At 58.7% G+C, this 22,186-nt stretch overlaps 1 protein-coding gene across 1 annotated transcript in view; it reads left to right on the top strand.

Annotated features, from left to right (window-relative positions):
* JAKMIP3 (Janus kinase and microtubule interacting protein 3) overlaps window positions 1-22,186 on the top strand; it is a 104,565-nt gene that overhangs the window by 50,450 nt on the left and 31,929 nt on the right. Inside the window, 4 exon segments of the mRNA XM_064371853.1 lie at window positions 2,820-3,317; window positions 19,181-19,396; window positions 20,964-21,083; window positions 21,753-21,899. Of these exon segments, the coding sequence (XP_064227923.1) occupies window positions 2,820-3,317; window positions 19,181-19,396; window positions 20,964-21,083; window positions 21,753-21,899 (981 nt within the window).

Genomic DNA, 22,186 nt, shown 5'->3' with positions numbered 1-22,186 from the left:
TGGTTCCCCATAGTTGGCTTTTGTGGGGCAGTCGGAGGCAAGGAAGGGATAGGAACAAGTACTACACCCAACACGGGGGGAAGAGTTCCTTTCCCGGAGCGGGTGGCTGAGAAAACCTGCAGGCTATAGTGATTAATGCAGTGATTTTAATAAGGAGGAGAGCAAAAAGAGACAGGGCTAGGACTGTCTGCCACATGGCAAAATTAGAGGCTGCAATAAAGACAGCACCAAATACAAGACTGACGGACAAAGGGTGGGTGCCCCCCAGATGGGAGACCCGTCTGCTGCCTTCCCGGCCACGTCCCCGTGGAACCGCGGGTGGAGGCCCACACAAGCCCCGTAGCTGTTAGGCCGTGGGACTACACATAAACTGACTCACTCACTCACTTGCATGGGAATTAGGCAGAAAGAAAGGATAGGGTTAAAAGTGGAAAGCGGCTGCCATCTTAAGGGCGGGGTGCGACCACCATCTTAGAAGTGGGGAACAGCCGCCATTTTGAAAGAAGGGTGAGGGGAGAGAGAGAGACAGAGACAGAGACAGAGACAGAGAAAGAAACTGAAAATACAGTTTCTTACTTAACGGGAGCTTTTTATGCCAATGGGCTAGTTTAAAATAGAGAATTTGGTATAGGGAGGGGGGTTTAGCTCTGCCCTGAGGCAGGGCTGCTTAAATGGGGCTTCTGAATACCCACACCTCGGTCCCTGGTGAGGGTTCAGGAAAGTGGGGACGTCTCCCTCAAATTCCTGACCCTAAAAAACCCCTCATGGGGAGAGAACAAGAGTGTAGGGACGTCTCCTCTTACACTCAGGTCCTAAGCTGAGTCGCCGGAGTCACGGACTCACGATGGAAAGCCGAGGTCACGGACCCACGGCAGTCGGAGTCCCAGACTCCTGGTGGAATCCCTGACGCCGCGAAGCAGTTTTTGGACAGGGACTCCCTGACAGCAGCAAGTAGGGTAGTAGGTAACAGAAGTCTTACCTTGTGGTGAACGGCAGTTTCCCGGTCTGGCTCTGCATGGAGGAGTCAGTTTCCCCCAGGAGGGGTCTTACAACTCCCCCTGGGTTTCGGCACCATTCGTAAGGTTTGTTCTCGCCGGGTTTAAAGCGAAGAAGCTGAGGCCAGCACAAGAAGATCCAATGCGAAGGAATTTATTCAGGCTATACAGTGAGTTTCTGCAGCCTGACAGGAAGGGCCGGAGAAGTCGCACAGACTCCTCTTCGACATGGGGTTTTTATAGGGAGTGAAACAGCTCGACTGGTTGTAGGAGAGCAGGACTGCTATTGGGTAAGTTACAAGCCTTTACCTAGGACTTGGCTTGTTGTTGGATGGAATTACTCGGCTGCTATTGGTTGTTAAGACTCGGCTGCTATTGGTTGTTAAGAGGCTGAGGTTACAAGACCTCGTTTGCATACTGGGCTCTTTAAGGGAAGGCCAGGCTGTGCGAGCATGGGAGAAGGGAACATGCCTGAGCATGTCTGAGCTTGCCTGAGTTCGTCCGGGCTTCTCCGAGCTTTTCAAAAAAAAGGGGGTGGTGTGTGTCCGAGCTCCTGGCAAGGCAACCGGCCTTACAACCATGGCCTGGTCCCCAGAGCTCCGGAGAGGGCTGGGCCAGTGATGAGAGCTTGGGGGTTAGTAGTATGTGATGGTCTTGGAGGCCCAGAAAGGAACAGAGGGCAGAGGGCAGGGGCTGTGGGTGCACCCCAGAGTTGTGAGGCCAGAAGATAGGGGCTGTGGGGAGCATGGGGCAGCCAGGTGAGTGGGATCCCTGAGCCATGAGAGCAATCTCACAAGGGCTTAAACGCTACAAAGGGGTCAGGAGTCCAGCATGGGCCTGATGCTGCGCAGCTGGGTGGGAGCACCAGAGCCCCGAGACGGCAGGGAAGGGGGCCAGGGCACCGCCGTAGATTCAGGGCAAATCTAGATTTTAGCCTCTTTCTCACCCTGTGAACGGACTCTGAGCACCCACTGCACACCAGCTTGTGGATGGTTAACAGTGTGGACAAAGGTTTAAGCACCTGGATGAAGACAAGTGGCCCAGAGTCAGAAGTCCCCTTGTTCCCCGTAACCAAGAGCTCAGACATCACCCTGGGGCTCAGCAGCTCAGATTTGTTTCTGGGTTTGCTGAGAACATCATGGGACTCAAATGCAGCTCCTGCGTGTGGGTGAGGACGCAGGGAACGGGGCGGGAGCTGCTTGAGGACACTGCAGGGTGTGGCCCCTTCCCCACTCCGTGCAGCCCCCACCCACTCCTCGTGGGGCTGTGTCTGAGGGGAAGAGTGCCCCCTTTCCTCGTGGGTTCACCTGGGCAGTGACGGTCTTGCCTCCCTGTGTGGCCTGATCTTGGATTAGGTGCACAGACTTCTGTGGAAGTCTTCGGTGACTGTGTCCCCAGTCTCACTTTCCAGGCTGGGTGTCCCCTCTGAGGATTCTCCTGCAGATCCCACAGCTGCATATTCCCACTCTCCACCAATCAGGTTTGATTTCAGGTTTTAGTAGCCATGTTAAGGGGTAATTCCATAATAGAAGATAACTCGTAAGTTTCAGAAAAATCTTCCCCAAATGCACACTCAGGTGTGAGCGTGTGCGTGGCGGGAGATCCCCTCCAAATGCACACTCAGGTGTGAGCGTGTGCGTGGCGGGAGATCCCCTCCAAATGCACACTCAGGTGTGAGCGTGTGCGTGGTGGGAGATCCCCTCCAAATGCACACTCAGGTGTGAGCATGTGCGTGGCGGGAGATCCCCTCCAAATGCACACTCAGGTGTGAGCGTGTGCGTGGCCGGAGCTCCTGCCACACTCGGTCTCGCTGTTGTCTTTCAGGTCAGCAAAGTGGAACGTGAGAAGAACCAGGAGCTGAGGCAGGTGCGTGAGCATGAGCAGCACAAGACCGCGGTCTTGCTCACGGAGCTGAAGACGAAGCTTCACGAGGAGAAGATGAAGGAGCTGCAGGCCGTGCGTGAGGCGCTGCTTCGGCAGCACGAGGCCGAGCTGCTCAGGGTCATCAAGATCAAGGACAACGAGAACCAGCGGCTGCAGGCGCTGCTCAGTGCCCTGCGAGATGGCGGCCCAGACAAGGTCAAGACCGTGCTGCTGTCTGAGGCCAAGGAGGAGGCCAAGAAGGGCTTCGAGGTGGAGAAGGTCAAGATGCAGCAGGAGATCTCCGAGCTCAAGGGTGCCAAGAGGCAGGTGGAGGAGGCGCTGACGCTGGTGATCCGGGCGGACAAGATCAAGGCCGCGGAGATCCGCAGCGTGTACCACCTGCACCAGGAGGAGATCAGCCGCATCAAGAAGGAGTGCGAGCGGGAGATCCGCAGGCTGGTACGTGGGCGGGCGTGGGCAGGCGGGGGCCGGCGGGGGCGCGGGGGCAGGTGTCGGCACGGGGGCGGGCAGGGGGTGCGTGGGCGGGCGTGGGCATGGTGCAGGCATGGGCTCGGGAGCACACGGGCAGCACCTGGGTGGCTCTGGCTTCACCCCCCATGGTGCTCTCAGCACAGGCTCCTCATGCCACCCCTGTTGGTTTTGAGGACCCTAAATTCATGAGACCACTTACAAAGGTTCAGACGCGCAGTCAGCCCCAGGGGGCAGGCCAGACTCTCACCTCCCCTTCTCAGCAAACACCAGCTCTACTTCCTTTTGTAACTTGCGCCAGACAAGAAACCTACAAGTCAGCACCGCCCATCCCCACCGCAGGGTTCACCGATGCCTCCTCTTAGTGTCCCGGGTCACACCTGGTGTAAGGCAGGGCTCAGCGTTTCATGGCAGGAGTTTCACACGTCCTCACAGGGGGACTCAGGGAATTCTCTGGTGATTCTCCAGTTGAACTCACCGGATCCAGAGAGGGGAGACCAGGAGGCCCCAGTGCGGTGGGTGGGGGGTGATGGCCCCCGCCGCCCTGAGGCGCCCGTCTCTGCTGAAGCATTGCACTTGGGATGGAGCAGAGGAGCTGCCGGTTTTGTGGGTCGGTGAGGTCTAACACTGGCACCTGCACCTGCTGCATCCTAATAGCTCCAGAGACCCAGGCACCCCATGCCAGGCGCCAGGGAAGTCGCTGTTCTCAAAGACCCAGTGCTTAGCTGAAGAGAGTGTCCGGAGACTGCAAGGGACTGATTGCACCTGATGCCCCTTGTCCTTTGGAGTGGGGACTGTCCCGTGATTTTGGGGGAATGGAGCTCTGAGAGGTGTGTGCCCCAGCCCTGTGCCCCAGGCACCTTGGTGGGACACAGTGGTCTTGCCACATGTGTGGCCGGGCACCTGGGGCAGCTCCCTCTGCCTGCGTCCTGGGGCCCCCGGTCTCCAGGGATGGCCTCCAGGCTGTGCCAGCGTGTGGAACTCCCGGAGATGGGCAGCCACTCTCTGGACCTACAGCCAGGAAGGGAGAGCCGGCCATTGTGGGGTAACTTTGACCTTGCCATGCCATACACACAGGTACCCCAAACGTGCCTTTCCAAAGTGGTCCTTGTTCCAACCTCCCCTACACCTCTTCACCCCGTCCCGAGCCAGCCCTGGTAAGAACCGGGCGCCCTCCTCGAATGCCACAATGCTTGCTTTTCTGTGTGGGGAGGAAGGAAGCGGCTGCCGCTGTCCTGGGAAGGTGGGAGGGACAGGCGGCTGCCACTGCCCAGTGCGACGTGTCCCTTCCACGTGTCTGGTTGGATTTGATGTTCTCAGTAGAGGAAGACAGCTTTCTCCTTAAGTAAAGGCTCATAACATAAACCAGCGGTTCCCTGCCGTCCCCTCTCAGCCGCGATGTGAGCCCCAGAGGCAGCGACTGGCAACTCCTCGAGCTGATTCTTCTGGATTTTTATTTCAGATTTTCGAAAGCGGGGTCCAGTCTGTTTCTTCACTCCCCATCCCCACCTGATCTCTCTCCTCCACTCGGGTGTTTTTGCAGGCGGGGGCAGGCGGATCCCAAAACTTAGAGCAAAACGCAGGCGTTTGCTGGTTCTGTGGGTTTTTTTTCCAAGTTAAGGGCGTCATGTTATGATCTGAGGTCTTAAATTTTAAAGTAAATCAATCTAATTCGTTTCTCTCTCTCTTTAGGATGGGTACTCACTGTGTCTTGTTTAGGAAATCTTTTGATTCTGAAGTCACAAAGCTTCATCTTTAAACGTTTAATAGTTTCGTCTTCCATATTTAGTCCATAGCAGCCCTTACTAAAAGATCGCCCCCACCCCACGGCACCTCTCTGCCGGACCCCACATATCCTCACGAGAGTGGACTTCCTGGCGTGTCTGCTCAGCAGTCCCTCCTCCACCCTGCTTTTTAGAAATGATCCTCGCTCTACGAAAAGCCCTCATTTCTGGAGTAGCACCTTCTCCCACCTTGTTCGCCTTCGAGAATAACCTGCCTCTCCTTGGCCCTCTGTAGCTCCATATAAATTTCAGAATCATCTTTTCTCTAAATAAAACTGTTGAAATTTGGGGATTTTTAACCACACTGTTCGAGGATAAATGTTAACAGACAGTATAATGATTCTCATAGAGATATGCAGCAAATACATGTCAAAGATTTCATTAGCTCATTAATGAGGAAACGAGATGTTAACACCAATTCGAACGAGGGTTTGACCCTCATAGTCACGCTCCCTGCCTGACAAAAACCACTGGCATTCCAATGAGCAGGAGTCACCTCCATCTGTGCCCAGGAGGGGAACGCTTTGCTCACAGTCTTCTCCAACTTTAACTTTTCATTCCGTAGAATTGTGGAATAGCTGAGTCAGGGATGAAGGCACAGGCCGTGCAGGGCTCAGCTCGTCCCCAGGGCTCCAGCGTTCTAATACAAGGACAGTCAGAGTCTTCTCTGGCCTGTTTCAAAATCTTATGTGGTTTTTCCTACAGAATCCATAGATTTGGGACCTCGCCTTTATTTATCGTTTCGATGTTTAAACACAGAGATGCCCTTTAGGTGGGAAGACCAGTGCTGCCCGTGAGCCCCCACCGCCGACATCCAGGAGCTCGGGGCCTGCTTGGGTCCTGTGGGGCAGGGTTGGCTGGGGGCTCACCTCCCATGCACGGGAGACTCAGCCCTTCCCCCAGACCTGGCTGTTGGAGCCCAGCCCGGTCCGCACAGCTGCTGGGATGCCCTTCCTCTCCCAGCCCTGACCACAGCCGCCCAGGCCTCACGAGGGGCGCGGCTCTTGTCAGTTCGCCCTCAGCCCCCATCCCAGAGCCCAGACATCTGTCTGTCTAGATCCTGGTTTTGTGCGATTTAAATGAAATAATGAAAATCCCAGCGAGTCCTTGGCTCCGTGCCCAGAGCACAAGAGGTGCCCTGAGGGCATTGGCTGTGGCAATAGAGCTTCTGGTGGCACCAGGAATCCAGCCACCAGGACCCTTTCTTCCTGGGGATCCTGTCCCAATGGGGCTTTCTTGCCCAACTGACAAGGACTGCAGAACCTCAAATCTTCTCCTTTAAGGCCATCATTTATGAGAGAACACCCTGGCCTCTAAAACCCAGTGGTGACGTGAGGGGCAGCTCCCCAGGCCCGGCTGTGAGGGAAAGTCTGGAGTTCAATCCCCAGGCCCGGCTGTGAGCCAGAGTCTGGAGTTCAATCCCCAGGCACGGCTGTGAGCCAGAGTCTGGAGTTCAATCCCCAGGCCCAGCTGTGAGGGAGAGTCTGGAGTTCAATCCCCAGAACTGGCTGTGAGCGAGAGTCTGGATTTCAGTCCCCAGGCCCGGCTGTGAGGGAGAGTCTGGAGTTCAGTCCCCAGGCCCGGCTGTGAACGAGAGTCTGGAGTTCAATCCCCAGGCCCGGCTGTGAGGGAGAGTCTGGAGTTCAATCCCCAGAACTGGCTGTGAGCGAGAATCTGGAGTTCAGTCCCCAGGCCCGGCTGTGAGCCAGAGTCTGGAGTTCAGTCCCCAGGCCCGGCTGTGAGGGAGAGTCTGGAGTTCAGTCCCCAGAACCGGCTGTGAGGGAGAGTCTGGAGTTCAGTCCCCAGAACCGGCTGTGAGGGAGAGTCTGGAGTTCAGTCCCCAGGCCCGGCTGTGAGCGAGAGTCTGGAGTTCAGTCCCCAGGCCCGGCTGTGAGGGAGAGTCTGGAGTTCAGTCCCCAGAACCGGCTGTGAGGGAGAGTCTGGAGTTCAGTCCCCAGGCCCGGCTGTGAGCGAGAGTCTGGAGTTCAGTCCCCAGGCCCGGCTGTGTGCGAGAGTCTGGAGTTCAGTCCCCAGAACCGGCTGTGAGGGAGAGTCTGGAGTTCAGTCCCCAGGCCCGGCTGTGAGCGAGAGTCTGGAGTTCAGTCCCCAGAACCGGCTGTGAGGGAGAGTCTGGAGTTCGGTCCCCAGGCCCGGCTGTGAGGGAGAGTCTGGAGTTCGGTCCCCAGGCCCGGCTGTGAGGGAGAGTCTGGAGTTCAGTCCCCAGAACCGGCTGTGAGGGAGAGTCTGGAGTTCGGTCCCCAGGCCCGGCTGTGAGGGAAAGTCTGGAGCTCGGTCCCCAGGCCCGGCTGTGAGCCAGAGTCTGGAGTTCAAGCGTGAGGTGGAGGGGCAGGGAGAGCCGGGCAGGTGTGTGGCCACTCCAGCTGCAGGGACTGTGGCACAGCGTGGCGTCCAGCCTTGGGTCGAGGAGCAACTTCGTGAGGATGGGGAGGCCTGGAGTGGAAGCTGCCCAGAGAGAGCCTTGAAACAGGGCTGGAGCAGAAAAGTGAGAGGAGGGTGACCCAGCCCCAGGGGACTGGGGACGTCTGAGGACTGGGTCTGGCTGAGAGGAGAGGCAGGCTGGGTGAGTGGGGGGGTCCAGAGGCAGGGCCTTGCCCTAAGTGTCAGCAGAGCCAGTGGGCTGGAGGTGCAAGGCACTGCTGGGCCTTTGAGCCAGGGGCAGGACAGCGGCTCCCTGGGCCTGGCAGGAGCTGCAGCCTGCAGGAACGTCCTTCCCAGGTGCCAGGGCAGCCTCCAGCCCAGCTCACAAGGCCCCAGCAAGGCCGGGCGGGCCGCGGAGGCCTCGGAGTCTCCCAATAAGAGACCTCAGCAACCATCATGGCTGAAAATACCACACAACATTGGTCCCTAACATCAGGTGGACATTTTGCTGTTTCTGTGGCCAAAGCACCAGCTGGCAGCCGTGTCCCAGAACATCCTGGTGTGGGATGCTCGGCCTGGCCGGGCCCTGGGCGAGGACACAGCGGGTCAGGGGTGGCTCTCTGCTGCAGGGAGCACTAGCCTCTGGGAGGAATCCGTCTTTGCTGACAGTCAGACACTGCTCCCTCGAGAGCCATCCCGCGCTGGCTCCCGCCCCGGGGCATGGGCACATGGCTGTGGCCCCGGGAGGGTGGTGTCTGAGTCCTGGGGAGGGGCACTGCGGATGAGGCTGGCCTGACCAGCATGCTGTGGGAGCTGGGCTTTCCGTGCCTCTCGTGTCTACTTATGACCACACGTGTGGCCACAACCCCAGCAAGCGTGCGCTCTCTGTGGGCGCATCTCCCACGGGGTGGAACCCATCCCACCACGGTCCACCCCGAGGACGGTCACGTCTGGCAGGGCCGGTGAGGGAGGGAGGGTCTGAGAGAGTCCTGGGCGTTCAGCACACACCCAGGACCACCCTCTGCTCTTCCCAAAATGGGCCCTGTGCCTCCAGGTTCTCCCTCCCTGACTCTGGCCAGCAAAGCCTCCTGTCTTCACCTTGGGTCTGTTTCGTTCTTACTCAGTCCCCAGCACCTAGGGCAGGTGTTCAATAAATATGTGTTGACTGGATTTCAACGAGATGAAGCCTGTTTGCAAAGACCACAGCACCCCTGTCCCCACAAAGGCCCAGAGTCAGAGGCCGCCTCATCCCCCTGATCGGCTCCCTGGCTGTTGGGGGCTCTGCCTGCCCCCTGCCCTAGCACCCCAGCCTTGGCCCAGACACCAGCCTGACTGTAGATCTTCTGAGCTGAGGCTCCTGGGTGCCAAGGGGAGGCTGTTGCCATCTCAGGGGCCCACTGGACACCTTGGCCAGCCCTGGATGGGGAGAGACAGGAGGGGCCACACAGCAGGGCAGGACCTGGGCAGGAGCGGAAGCCCAGGCGGGCAGGGCCAGAAGGTGGGCAGGGGCAGAAGCCCAGGCAGGCAGGGCCAGAAGGCGGGCAGGGGCGGAAGCCCAGGCGGGCAGGGCTGCAAGCCCAGGCGGGCAGGGCCGCAGCTGCTCTTGGAGTGTGGCAGCTTTAACAGGCAAGCCCCCCATCTCGTCCTGGAACCCTAAGTGCAGGCCTGGAAGTGTGGCTCCTGGTGGTCCTCAGTGTCTCAGAGGGGAAGCCGGGTGGAGGGAACACGGGAGGGACCTGCAGGGTGGGGACATGGGGCCAACAGATGCTCCAGACAAGCACAGTCACTGCTGCCAGGTCATGGCTGGACATGCAGGGCTGCGAGGCTGCACTAGGCCTGGGCTGCTGGAGAAGCTGCTGGAAGCCAGGTTATCCAGTGGGTCAGGGACGCCCTCTCCTGCCCAGAAGGCTGTGGTGGGTGGCACCGGGGTCAGAGCTGCCTCTATGCCCTGCACACATCAGAATGCCCTGGCTAAGAAGCTCAGGAATCACCCACTGGCCCAGGGCCCATCATCTCAGGCCCTCGTGGTTCCACTGTGCAGACCCCTCGATTGTACAGCAGGGGAACCTGGAGCCTGGGAGGGCTCCGGAGCCAAATCCTCATCCGCACGTGGCCCCCTCCGTGCTCCTGAAGAAGCTGGGCTCCCCAGCTTGGCCAAATTTCCACTGAAGTCAGACGTGGGAGGGGCAAGGCACTTCCCGCCCACAGGTGCTTCCTCAGCACGCTGCGATGACCTGACGTGCCCATCCTGCCCACACAGCTGGCTGGTGACACGCTCTGAGGACAGGGCTGAGCAGCCCCGGGAGCAGCCGCGTGGCAGATCTGTGCCGTGTCACCACGGAGCCTGTGAGAGCTGTCTGGGTGCCCACAGCTACCGCACGCTCAAGCACATTTGCTAAAATACAAGCTCAAATTGTTGTTAAAGACTCTATAAATCTAAAGAATTACAGGCAAAAGCCAGTTTCTTTTTCCCATAAAGATCTGCGATTTATCGTGTTGGTCTCTCCGCCTCTGGTTGTCTAGACAACTAGCTAAAGTGGAATACTTATCTACAGCAGTAGTTAAAACCCCACAAAAATGCAGCTGAAAAAATGGGGTCAGTTTCCCCCCGAGTGCTATTTTGGTGGTGGGGGTGGGAGGAGTAGCCTGTCCATGCTTTTCGCCCAGAGGCTGCAGTCAGGTAACCGGCCAAGGTCTTGGGCTAGGCCCTGCTCTCCCGTGGGGTCGCACAGTCTGGGCCTTTGTGTGTCTTCAACAATGTTGTTGCCGAGTGCAGTGGCCACTTCCCCTGAGCCCCCAGCCTGGCTCCCACACAACACTTCGGTTTCCCTGAAGACCCTGGATTGCGATTTGCAGCCACCCACAGCCAGACACAGCCCACTCTCCGCTTCTGGGGCCAGAGCGTCGCCACGCAGGGGCTTGCCTTGCAGAAGGTGAGGAGGTCCCTGAGGTGAGGCCCCACCCTGAGTAGCTGCCCACAGTCCGGGGTGTGGGTGTCTAGAGACACCTGCTTGGATGGAGTTTGGGAATGTTGGGAGCCTTTATAGTCCCAGGGCAGAACTAACCCGGAATTTCCGGAGGGTGATACCTGGCAACAGGGTTTGATTTTCTTTCCATTTTGTGGATGCTGAGGAGACATCTACAGAGAACAGGCTCAAATCTGCAGGAAAGGCATGATGATCGGGCCGCATGTGTCCACTGTAACCCAGTGCTGGGGTGGGACCCGGTAGGGACAGCCCCTCCCTGCAGCTCCCTCCTGCCGCTCCTGCTTCGTCTACCCCAGCGTGTCACAGCTGAGTCAGCCGGCCACACCGCACATGCCACACACGTCTGTTGCCACGCGGTCATCCGTCCTTCTGTGAGGTGCATTTGGGTCATGTCCCACACTTGGCCGTCGTACGAGTGCCTGTCGCATCCTGGGTGGCCACGTGCACAGCTTTCTCCTGCATGTTCACAGGGCGAAGAGGGGAATTGCAGGGTGGTGGGTGGAGCAGATGCCTCGCCTCAGGACAGCAAAGCCCCACCTCGCTCCTTGCTCTTGAATCTGACGTGATGTCTTTCATCAGATATGGAAAGTTCTTGACCATTATTTAGTGAAATATTACTCCTTCTCCTTTCTCTTTCTGGAACTCCAATTACACGTATGTAGGATGCTTTGACTCCACCTCACATTTCTCTCGAGCTCTATTCTGTTTTTTCTTTTGTGCTTTGGTTGGATATTTTCTATCATTTTTTGGGCTTGTGATTTTACTGTGTTCAGTCTGCTTTCAAACCTTTGTAATGAATTTCTAATTTTAGACCCTGTATGTAGGATTGAGTGCTGACTTACTTTTTTAAATAGATCCTAATTCTCATTTGAATGACAATATTTTATTCACTTTCTATGTTTATGAGAAAAATATTATGTGTTAATTACAGTGATTTAAAAGGCTCTTACCTGCTTACTTCAATATCCTCAGCATCTATGGGTCCGTTTCTATCAATCACAGTTATTTTTTTAAGTTCTTATCCACTAACTCTCGTTATCTTTGGTTGCCACAGACTTAGCTTCATGATTGGTTACTTCTCCCTGCTTCTTCACGTGTCTAGTGATTTTCGTTACATTCTTGGCACCGTGGGTGACGTGTTGTGAGGCTGTGCATTATGTTATGTTTTCTACAGAACATTGAGTTTTTTTGGAGCAGTTACTGACCAGCAGGCTACCGGGATCCTTCCGAGGTTTCAGGCTTTGGTAGGGAAGGTCTGCTTCCGTTTTCTCTTAATATGAAGCGTTCACTCCTGGGACATTGTCCTGCCCCTGGAGTGTAGCCTTTGCATGGTCTCAACTAAATGCCTAGAGAATTCACTATGATTTCCTGTTCTGCCAGGGCTTGAATTGCAATGTCTCCCCAGGAACGTGCACCCACTTACATTTCTGCTTACCGTTCAGATTCTCAGGAACTAGCTCCTGCAAGGTCTCTGGGAGTCCTGCCAGGTCTCTGGGAGTCCTGCCTTGCACGTGAACAACTTAGCAGTGGACCAAGGACCCGAGGGAATCCTTACTCAGACCTTTGGCATTCCTTTCCCTCCATTCCCTCCTCCGCTCTCCAAATCCCAGCTGCTGTAGCAGCCCCAACCAAATTCTGATCCTGGTTTCCTGCAACAAAAGAGGCCTCTGCAGCTTGGGCTATTTCCCAGGAAAGAGGTTTTGAGAACGCCCTCGGGGAAAGTGTTAGCGGAGGCGCCCCCCACTCCCCCGTCTCTGCCCCGTCCTGAGAGGCACTGATTTACAGGCTCAGGAATCTGCCTGTGGACAGCCGTTGCAGGGGCTGCGACGCTGTGTGTCTGGGGCCCAGGGCTGAGAGGCTCTGCTCTCCTTGTCTCTTCCTGCCCCTGCACTGTGCATCTTGTTCAGCTTCTAGAGTTGTTCACTGCAGAAGGGTGAGTCTAATGCCAGCTACTCTATCACGTCTGAACCAGAAGTTTCTGGGCATCAGTACTTTTTTTTTTCCTTTTACAAAAAGCTGCTTAGGTGATTCCAGCATGAGACCACCAGGCTTGGGAACCACTTTCTCATGCTGTTGGCAGATTATTCCGTGATTGAGGGGGATCTGGACATTCTGTCTAGAGAAAAATTCCCAAGGGTTAACTCCCAGATGTGCAGTAAGTCCTGGTGTCTCCAGCACAGCAATGGGCTTAGGCTCCTCTCCTTTCCTTGAGCTCCCAAAATGTCACATTTTCCTCCTCATACAAGCTCTCCTACTGCACCCGAGGCTGAGGGAAGCTTGGCTGCTCTTCGGCACCTGACATTGTCCAGCCGCCCTCCCCGGTCCCTGCTTTCTCACAGGGAGTAATAGGGCCAGGCTCTGTGTCTCATCTGTGTATTTTTTTCCCATCTCCCCTACCCATTCTAAGCTCTTGAGAGCTGGGTGATGGGGGTCCTTCCTTCTCTCATCAACTAACGAGGCTCTTTCAGGACCCTTTGTGGTAGAAGAACATGCCCCACCTAGACAGAGCACACTCCTTCCTCACCGCCAGCACCTCTGCTGGGAGCAGCAGCCTTTTCTGTTTCATGAGGCACATTCGTAGGCTCAAGTCACCACCCATGGAACCAAGAGTTTATGTGGAGGGAAGGCTCCCCTGAGGTGCGGCCCCTCTGGAGGAAGAGGTGGTGAGAGTGACACCCTGACACCCACCAGACACGAGGGCTCCTTGCACAGGCCCGGCCTTTGGAAGGAGTCCTGCCTGGCTCCATGAGCCCCGGGTTGGGGGACCTGCCGGGGTTTGCAGGCACTTGGCCAACCCTGTAGGCAGATGCCTGTCTGCAGCACCAAGGCACAGTCATCCTGGTTGGGAGTAGCCACAGCTGCCAGTGACCACTCGGGGGGTGATGACGTGCCCTGTGAGCATGCTTTTGGGTGTGGCAGGACACACGTGTTCAGGGGCCTCAGTCCCGTGGGGCAGTGGTTAGATCATGTCCACAGGCTTCACAGTCAGCAGGGGCCCTTGTAAAATGCAACTTCCCAGGCTCCACCCTGGAGATTCTAACTTCGCATCTTGGGGGTTCAGGGATCTGCCTATGGACATCTGTCACAGGTAGCTGTGGTGCTGTGTGCTAGGTCCCATGCTGAGAGGCTCTGTGCAGAGCATGCCTGGGGTCCCCATGCCGAGAGGCTCTGTGCAGAGCATGCGTGGGGTCCCCATGCCGACAGGCTCTGTGCAGAGCATGCCTGGGGTCCCCATGCCGAGAGGCTCTGTGCAGAGCATGCGTGGGGTCCCCATGCCGACAGGCTCTGTGCAGAGCAAGCCTGGGGGTGTCCATGCTGAGAGGCTCTGTGCAGAGCAAGCCTGGGGGTGTCCATGCTGAGAGGCTCTGTGCAGAGCAAGCCTGGGGGTGTCCATGCTGAGAGGCTCTGTGCAGAGCAAGCCTGGGGGTGTCCATGCTGAGAGGCTCTGTGCAGAGCAAGCCTGGGGGTGTCAATGCTGAGGGGCTCTGTGCAGAGCATGCCTGGGGTCCCCATGCTGAGAGGCTCTGTGCAGAGCAAGCCTGGGGGTGTCCATGCTGAGAGGCTCTGTGCAGAGCAAGCCTGGGGGTGTCAATGCTGAGGGGCTCTGTGCAGAGCATGCCTGGGGTCCCCATGCTGAGAGGCTCTGTGCAGAGCAAGCCTGGGGGTGTCCATGCTGAGAGGCTCTGTGCAGAGCAAGCCTGGGGGTGTCCATGCTGAGAGGCTCTGTGCAGAGCAAGCCTGGGGGTGTCAATGCTGAGAGGCTCTGTGCAGAGCAAGCCTGGGGGTGTCCATGCTGAGAGGCTCTGTGCAGAGCAAGCCTGGGGGTGTCAATGCTGAGGGGCTCTGTGCAGAGCATGCCTGGGGGGTCCATGCCGAGAGGCTCTGTGCAGAGCAAGCCTGGGGGTGTCCATGCTGAGAAGCTCTGTGCAGAGCAAGCCTGGGGGTGTCCATGCTGAGAGGCTCTGTGCAGAGCAAGCCTGGGGGTGTCCATGCTGAGAGGCTCTGTGCAGAGCAAGCCTGGGGGTGTCCATGCTGAGAGGCTCTGTGCAGAGCAAGCCTGGGGGTGTCCATGCTGAGAGGCTCTGTGCAGAGCAAGCCTGGGGGTGTCAATGCTGAGGGGCTCTGTGCAGAGCATGCCTGGGGTCCCCATGCTGAGAGGCTCTGTGCAGAGCAAGCCTGGGGGTGTCCATGCTGAGAGGCTCTGTGCAGAGCAAGCCTGGGGGTGTCCATGCTGAGAGGCTCTGTGCAGAGCATGCCCAGGTGCAGGCTAGTCAGGGCAGTGTGGAGGGGCATCTTCTCTCCTCCAGCCTCAGCATCAGCCTGCACACCCCTGTCCTGGAGACCACTGTCCCAAGGGGCTTCTCTTGTTTTCAGGCATCCTCTGCAGCTGGGAGTGAAGGGATCACGGTGGGTGGGGAAGGTGGCAGAGGGAGCTCATGTGGTGTGGGAGCATGGGGGGTTGTGGGGGTCATGGGGTACAGGAGTATGGGAGGTTGTGGGGTCATAGGGTGTGGGAGCATGGGGGTTGTGGGGTCATGGGGTGTGGGAGTATGGGGGGTTGGAGTCATGGGGTGTGGGAGTATGGGGGTTGGGTCATGGGGTGTGGGAGTATGGGGGATTGGGTCATGGGGTGTGGGAGTATGGGGGGTAGGGTCATGGGGTGTGGGAGTATGGGGGGTTGGGTCATGGGGTGTGGGAGTATGGGGGTTGTGGGGTCATGGGGTGTGGGAGTATGGGGGGTTGTTGGGTCATGGGGTGTGGGAGTATGGGGGGTAGGGTCATGGGGTGTGGGAGTATGGGGGGTTGGGTCATGGGGTGTGGGAGTATAGGGGGTTGTTGGGTCATGGGGTGTGGGAGTATGGGGGGTTGTTGGGTCATGGGGTGTGGGAGTATGGGGGGTTGGGTCATGGGGTGTGGGAGTATAGGGGGTTGTTGGGTCATGGGGTGTGGGAGTATGGGGGGTTGTGGGGGTCATGGGGTGTGGGAGTATGGGGGTTGGGTCATGGGGTGTGGGAGTATGGGGGGTTGGGTCATGGGGTGTGGGAGTATGGGGGGTTGGGTCATGGGGTTTGGGAGTATGGGGGGTTGGGTCATGGGGTTTGGGAGTATGGGAGGTTGTGGGGTCATGGGGTGTGGGACTATGGGGGGTTGTGGAGTCATGGGGTGTGGGACTATGGGGGGTTGTGGGGGTCATGGGGTGTGGGAGTATGGAGGATTGGGTCATGGGGCGTGGGAGTATAGGGGGTTGTTGGGTCATGGGGTGTGGGAGTATGGGGGGTTGTGGGGGTCATGGGATATGGGAATATGGGGGTTGTAGGGTCATGGGGTGTGGGAGTATGGGGGGTTGTGGGGTCATGGGGTGTGGGACTATGGGGGGTTGTGGGAGTCATGGGGTGTGGGAGTATGGGGGGTTGTGGGGAGACAGGAGTTCAGGGGATGTAGAGCATGGGGAAGAGCTGGGGAGCAGGAATATGGGAACTTATGAGGTAAGGGCGTGAGGGGCGTGGGGAGATGGGAGCTTATGGGATGAGGGTGTGGGGGCCTGAGAGACTGGGGACTTAAGGGGTGAGGGTGTGGGGCCCAGGGGAGATGGGAGCCCTGGGGAGGTGGGAGCTCTGGGGAGATGGGAGCTCTCGGGAGGTGGGAGCTCTCGGGAGGTGGGAGCCCTGGGGAGATGGGAGCTCTCAGGAGGTGGGAGCCCTGGGGAGGTGGGAGCCCTGGGGAGATGGGAGCCCTGGGGAGGTGGGAGCCCTGGGGAGGTGGGAGCTCTGGGGAGATGGGAGCCCTGGGGAGGTGGGAGCCCTGGGGAGGTGGGAGCCCTGGGGAGGTGGGAGCTCTGGGGAGGTGGGAGCCCTGGGGAGGTGGGAGCTCTGGGGAGATGGGAGCCCTGGGGAGGTAGGAGCCCTGGGGAGGTGGGAGCTCTGGGGAGGTGGGAGCCCTGGGGAGATGGGAGCCCTGGGGAGTTGGGAGCTCTGGGGAGGTGGGAGCTCTGGGGAGGTGGGAGCCCTGGGGAGGTGGGAGCGCTGGGGAGATGGGAGCTCTGGGGAGGTGGGAGCCCTCGGGAGGTGGGAACTCTGGGGAGATGGGAGCTCTCGGGAGATGGGAGCCCTGGGGAGGTGGGAGCTCTGGGGAGATGGGAGCCCTGGGGAGGTGGGAGCCCTGGGGAGGTGGGAGCTCTGGGGAGATGGGAGCTCTGGGGAGGTGGGAGCCCTGGGGAGGTGGGAGCCCTGGGGAGGTGGGAGCCCTGGGGAGGTGGGAGCCCTGGGGAGATGGGAACTCTCGGGAAATGGGAGCTCTGGGGAGATGAAATTCCAAGCTAATTTCAGCAGTAGCAGATTTATTAGCTTGTTTAAACCTCAAGCAGCAAGTAGTGTAGAAAGATATCCCGGGAGATGGGAGCTCTGGGGTGCAGGTGTGAGGCCTGGAGGAGACAGGAGCTCTGGGGTGGAGATTCGGGGACTCTGGGGTAAGGGTGGGGGGCCTGGGGAGATGGGAGCTTTGGCGTGAGGGTGCAGGAGCCCAGGTAGTTGGCAACTTTGGGGTGAGAGTGTGGGGCCCAGGGGAGATGGGCACTCTGGGGCCCCCGGAGGCTCCAGTGAGGGTTGCAGATCCTGTTCTTAGTGCCCGGGAGGGTGTTTTATGACAGCCTCCAATTCTTGATTGTGGAGCTGACTCTAGGGTTGTGAGTGAGGCAGCTTGGGTCGGTACAGGAGTAGACACAGGGAGGCCGTTTGGAAATCCTGGTGTCTGACCCAGTGGAAGATGCTGGCCTCGGAGTGATGCTCACAGCCTGGTTACCAGGACATCTGTTTCAGCTTTGAACATCCTGTGTCCTGGGAGTCCTCTCAGTCTGCTGCATGGCTGTTCCCCCGGGGGTCCGTGTGGGTGCAGAGGACAGGAGGCAGGTGTGCCGCCCCCACCCGTAACCCCGTGGGAAGAAGGGAAGGGTTGGCATCCTGGAGCTGGATTCACGTGGCAGTGCTGTTATACACCTGCCAACCCACCCTGGTCAGAAGGGAGCGGCGTGGGGTACAGCGTCTGCACGGGCATGGGAGGCCCCCCAAATCCTGCCCCGCCTGCTGCTGGAAACAGCCCGCCGTGAGCAAGGTGGGGGCTCCTGATAAAAGAAAGTCTTGCAGCCGGGTGCAGTGACTTATGCCTGTAATCCCAGCACTTTGGGAGGCCGAGGCAGGCGGATCACGAGGTCAGGAGATCGAGACCAGCCTGGCCAACATGGTGAAAGCCCGTCTCTACTAAAAACACAAAAATTAGCCAGGCGTGGTGGCACACACCTATAATCCCAGCTACTCTGGTGGCTGAGGCAGGTGAATTGCTTGAACCCAGGAGGCAGAGGTTGCAGTGAGCCGAGATGGTGCCACTGCCCTCCAGCCTGGGCAACAGATAGACAGTGTGAACACCAGGCCACAGGCATAGCTGCTGATGAATGCGCTGAGTTCACCCCACCCCTGTTCTCACTCTCAGACTGTGTGTGCAGAGAAAATGGGGATTTAGCAATTAAGGATTTATTTTCTTCTGTTCAGCTCGTCACTTGCCCCATCCGGGCTAATCGGACACCTCACTTCTTTGTTTCCAAGCTAATTTCAGCAGTAGCAGATTTATTAGCTCGTTTAAACCTCAAGCAGCAAGTAAAGTAGAAAGATATCCCGTCTGCTCTGTCGTTTGAAAATATATTCCACACTGAGGTATTCATCCCTGAAGACCTTGTCTTCTTGTAAATCTGGCGCCGTGGATAATGACGCTCACAGTATGGAGTGTGTCTGTCTGAAGAGCGGGGCCGTGGGGTCTGCTGTGCCCAAGTTCTGGCTGGCGCGTCCCTGCCCAGAAGCCAGCTGGGTGCTTGCAGGCAGCGGCTGCCGTGTCCCCAGAAGGAAGGGCTTCTTCCCTTCTCAGGGTGAGCACAAAGCACTGCATTGTAGGGAGGGTGGGGAGGGCCACCGACCCGTCACAGCCACTGGTGGGCGGACATCCTGCACACTCCTGGGTTCTCTCACCCCGAAAACTTCGGCTCACAGCCAGATTAACAAGCCGTGTGGCTCTGCCTGAAGACAGCTGTGTGGCCCCAGCTTTGTGGCCCTGCCCAGAAGCACGGAGGGGCGGGGCCGGGCCCAAGGACCACGGTGGTACCTCCATGTCACACAGCCCTCCCCTGGGGAGCGGACCTGGGCTGGGGAAGGGGTCGAACTGGCTCTCAAGCCGGGCTTCTGTTCCCCAGGTTCTCCCCTGCCTGTTGAAGGGAAGAATCTTGCCCATGGCACCTTCCTATTGGCCGAGTGTGGGTGACCTGGGCGTCCTCCTGTCTGTCCAACCCACAGCAGAGGCAAGAGCTGGAAGTGGCTTCTCCCGGCCCTGCTGGACACCACCACCCCTGTGTGCACCAGGGGCCCCAGTGGGACAGCACGGAATGGGGTGCCATGCCAGGCGGCCCCACTCAGCTGTGCCGGAGCACACAGACCCTGGGGCCCATCAGGAAGGAGTCTCCTGCTGGCAGCAGCTCGGTGTAGCCGGCTGAGCCGGGGGCCTCAGGCTCCTGCTGTCCGTCCAGGACACTCGGCTTTTGCTTCCGGTCTCAGAGCCCAGAGCCCGGTAGGGCTGCCGCCGTTTCTATGGTAACTGCAGATCCATGTCCTGCCACCTGTGTGACTGTGTTCTGTTCTCCTTGTAGATGGAGGAGATAAAATTTAAAGACAGAGCAGTCTTCGTGCTGGAGAGAGAGTTAGGGGTTCAAGCCGGGCATGCTCAGAGACTGCAGCTCCAAAAGGAGGCTCTAGATGAGCAGCTGTCCCAGGTCCGAGAGGCCGACCGGCACCCGGGCAGCCCCAGACGGGAACTTCCTCATGCAGCCGGTGCAGGAGACGCTTCAGACCACTCGGGAAGCCCTGTAAGCACCTCCCAGCCCGCTGGCCCACCCGTGTCACAGACAGGCCCAGCCATGTGGCTGCATGGCCCTGCATGGCCACTCCCCCAGGAGCCAGGGCCCGAGTCCAGCCAGCACCCTCCTGCCCTGGGCACCTCCCACCCAGCCTGGCTGGCGGACTCGGCTCCCTCCTCCCTGTCGGCACAGCATCGGCCCAGCCTCACCACCCTCCTGTGGGCCCCGGCCTCAGGCTTCTGCCGCAGTCCATGGCCCTTGCTGGCCCGGGGTCCGGCCCTGGGTTGGTGGGAGGAGGCCGTGCTGGGCACGCGCTGCCGCCATCTCCATGCACACGGCCTCGCCTCTGGCCCGGGAAGGCTGGCGCACCGGCTCCCTGCCCGCTGTGTGCCCCTCTGGCCCCTCAAGGGTGATTTCTGGCACTCGCATCACCAGTCACCCTCCCACCCGCTTCTCATGTGATCCTGCCACGCTCTGCTGCACCGCTTGGGGCCTGCCGACTGCCCCGGGCTGAGCTCCGCCTGCTTCCTCGCTGCCACTCGGCACTCACGTCCTCTGTCGCGGTTCTGGGACACCCTGGGGGATCTGAAGTCCGGGGACCCTCCAGCTGGTCCTTCTGGGTGTTTGACCCCAGCCTCTCCTGCACCTGTTGAATGAGGAACTCGAGTCGGGCCCAGGACCGTCCTGGAGGCCTGCTTGTTGGAGTTGAGGACAAAACTGTGTGTGAGCCGAGTCGGTCCTAGGACAGCAACACGTCAAAAATAGAAAATATTAAGATCGCATTAAATGGCTTCACTGAATGAAATCCAGCCCCTCCTGCTCTGGTGCTTGGTAGACTATGGCATTCACTCCAGAGAGATTTGAACTGGATTAAAATGTTTCCACCGATTTTTGAGTGAAGTTCCAGGGGTCCCAAAAGCGGCCCTTTAGAAGCCCCATTGGAGGGAGGTCGCCTCTTACTTCTGAAAGTCTCCAACAGGTGTCTTTCCCGTGCTCATGTCATCGTGCCAGAGAAATCCCGCCTCGCTGGCAGGGCATGGCACGGCACGGCGCGGCGCACACCCCTGAAGGGCAGCGGCAGGGGCCACGCAGAGGGCTGGGAGCTGGCAGTCGTCTCCTGGTCACCCACACTCGCGGTCTCTGCATTTGCACGCCCCGCCCTCTCCATCCGCGTACTTCCACACACACGCGGTCTCTGTATTTGCACGCCCCGCCCTCTCCATCCGCGTACTTCCACACACACGCGGTCTCTGCATTTGCACGCCCCGCCCTCTCCATCCGCGTACTTCCAGACCGTCTGCCCCTTTCCATTGTGTACTTCATGTTATTTTAAGTAGCTGTCGTGTTTGAGGCGGGTCTCACTCTGCCCCTGTGGGTTCTGTCGCCTCACGCAGTTGCGGTGACCACGGTGCCACCCAGGTGCCTTCCCCCGGGGGTCCGAGGCTGCCCGGCGGCCACGTGGAGGCACAGCACGTGTCTCGTCGCAGGGTTTTGGTTTCCGTCGCGTGCTGGGATTTGCAAAGACGTCCCAGGTCTGTGTGTAGGGACGGTTATTTGCAGTTGATTTTTGTTTTAGGAACAGCAGTTGGATGAAAAGGATGCCCGGCGCTTCCAGCTTAAAATCGCAGAGTTAAGTGCCATCATCCGCAAACTGGAGGACCGCAACGCCTTGCTGTCAGAAGAGAGGAATGAGCTGGTGAGCGCAGCCCGGGGCCTCTGGACCCAGGGGCTTGTGACTGCGGAGTTGAGGGGAGGGGTACGTCCACTTCCAAAATGCCTTGTGAAAAGGAGTGGTGGTTGCCAGGCCTGGCCTCGCGCCGAAGCCTCCCGACCGGTCCAGCTGCACTTCATTAGCAAACACAGGTACTGGCCAGATTTGTCCCTCAAGGGCCGGCTGACCAGTCCCTGCGCTGCGTGAATGGAGGCAGAAGCCTCCTGCGTTCCGTAGATGACCTGGGTGCAGACGTGGCCCCTCGGTGGGGCTGTCTGTCACCACTGGTCCTTAAAGCCACCAAGATTTCCGGGTAACCTGAGGTTCTGGAGGGCATGTGCGCTGTCACGTGTCTGCAAGGGTCCAGTGGGCTGTGCGATTTTACCACAGCCCTTCTTGGCAAACAGAGAGCTGGCCCCAGACTGCTCATCTTCATCTTCGTCCCCATCCGTCGACGGGAGAGGGGACTCTGCCTGGGGACGCCCAGCCCAGCCCTGAGCGTGGGTGGGGCGGTGGGCGCCGCTTGGGGGCGTGGACTTTCCCAGCAGAGGGCAGGAAACCACATTGTTGCAGCCCGAACTCCGGTCAGTCTGCAACGCTGGTTCTCCGTCACTTAAACAACAGCCACGTAGGGCGGTTAATTCTGTCTTTCAGTTAAAGCGTGTGAGAGAAGCCGAGAGTCAGTACAAGCCACTGCTGGATAAAAACAAGCGCCTCAGCCGGAAGAACGAGGATTTGTCTCACGCTTTACGCCGCATGGAAAACAAGTTAAAATTTGTCACCCAGGAGAACATAGAGATGGTGAGGAGCTGGGGGGTCCGTGGGGCCACGGCGCACCTGAGCTCGAAGGCAGCAGCCCCTCCCTCCTCCACGCGGGATTCAGCATAACAGCCAGTCCCCGGTGTCATAACAGCCGTGTGCTGGAGTCTGGCCTCACGCATGTCTGAGGGAGAGCAAGCGCCAAGCCCAGCTCTGGGGAGGGGAGTCTTGGAGGAGGCCCTGACTGTGGGAAGGACGCGGCTGTGGGGCATCCCCTCCCCAGGCCTGTTTGCCCACGTCTCACTCAAGGGCCTGGGACAGGCGGCCTC

This window comes from Aotus nancymaae, unplaced genomic scaffold, assembly GCF_030222135.1.
Source record: "Aotus nancymaae isolate 86718 unplaced genomic scaffold, 86718_ANA_hifiasm-v0.15.2.pri h1tg000193l, whole genome shotgun sequence".
NCBI classification, from domain to species: Eukaryota; Metazoa; Chordata; class Mammalia; order Primates; family Aotidae; genus Aotus; species Aotus nancymaae.
The sequence above is the reverse complement of the archived record's forward strand: the minus strand, read 5'-3'. Positions and strand labels throughout refer to the sequence as shown.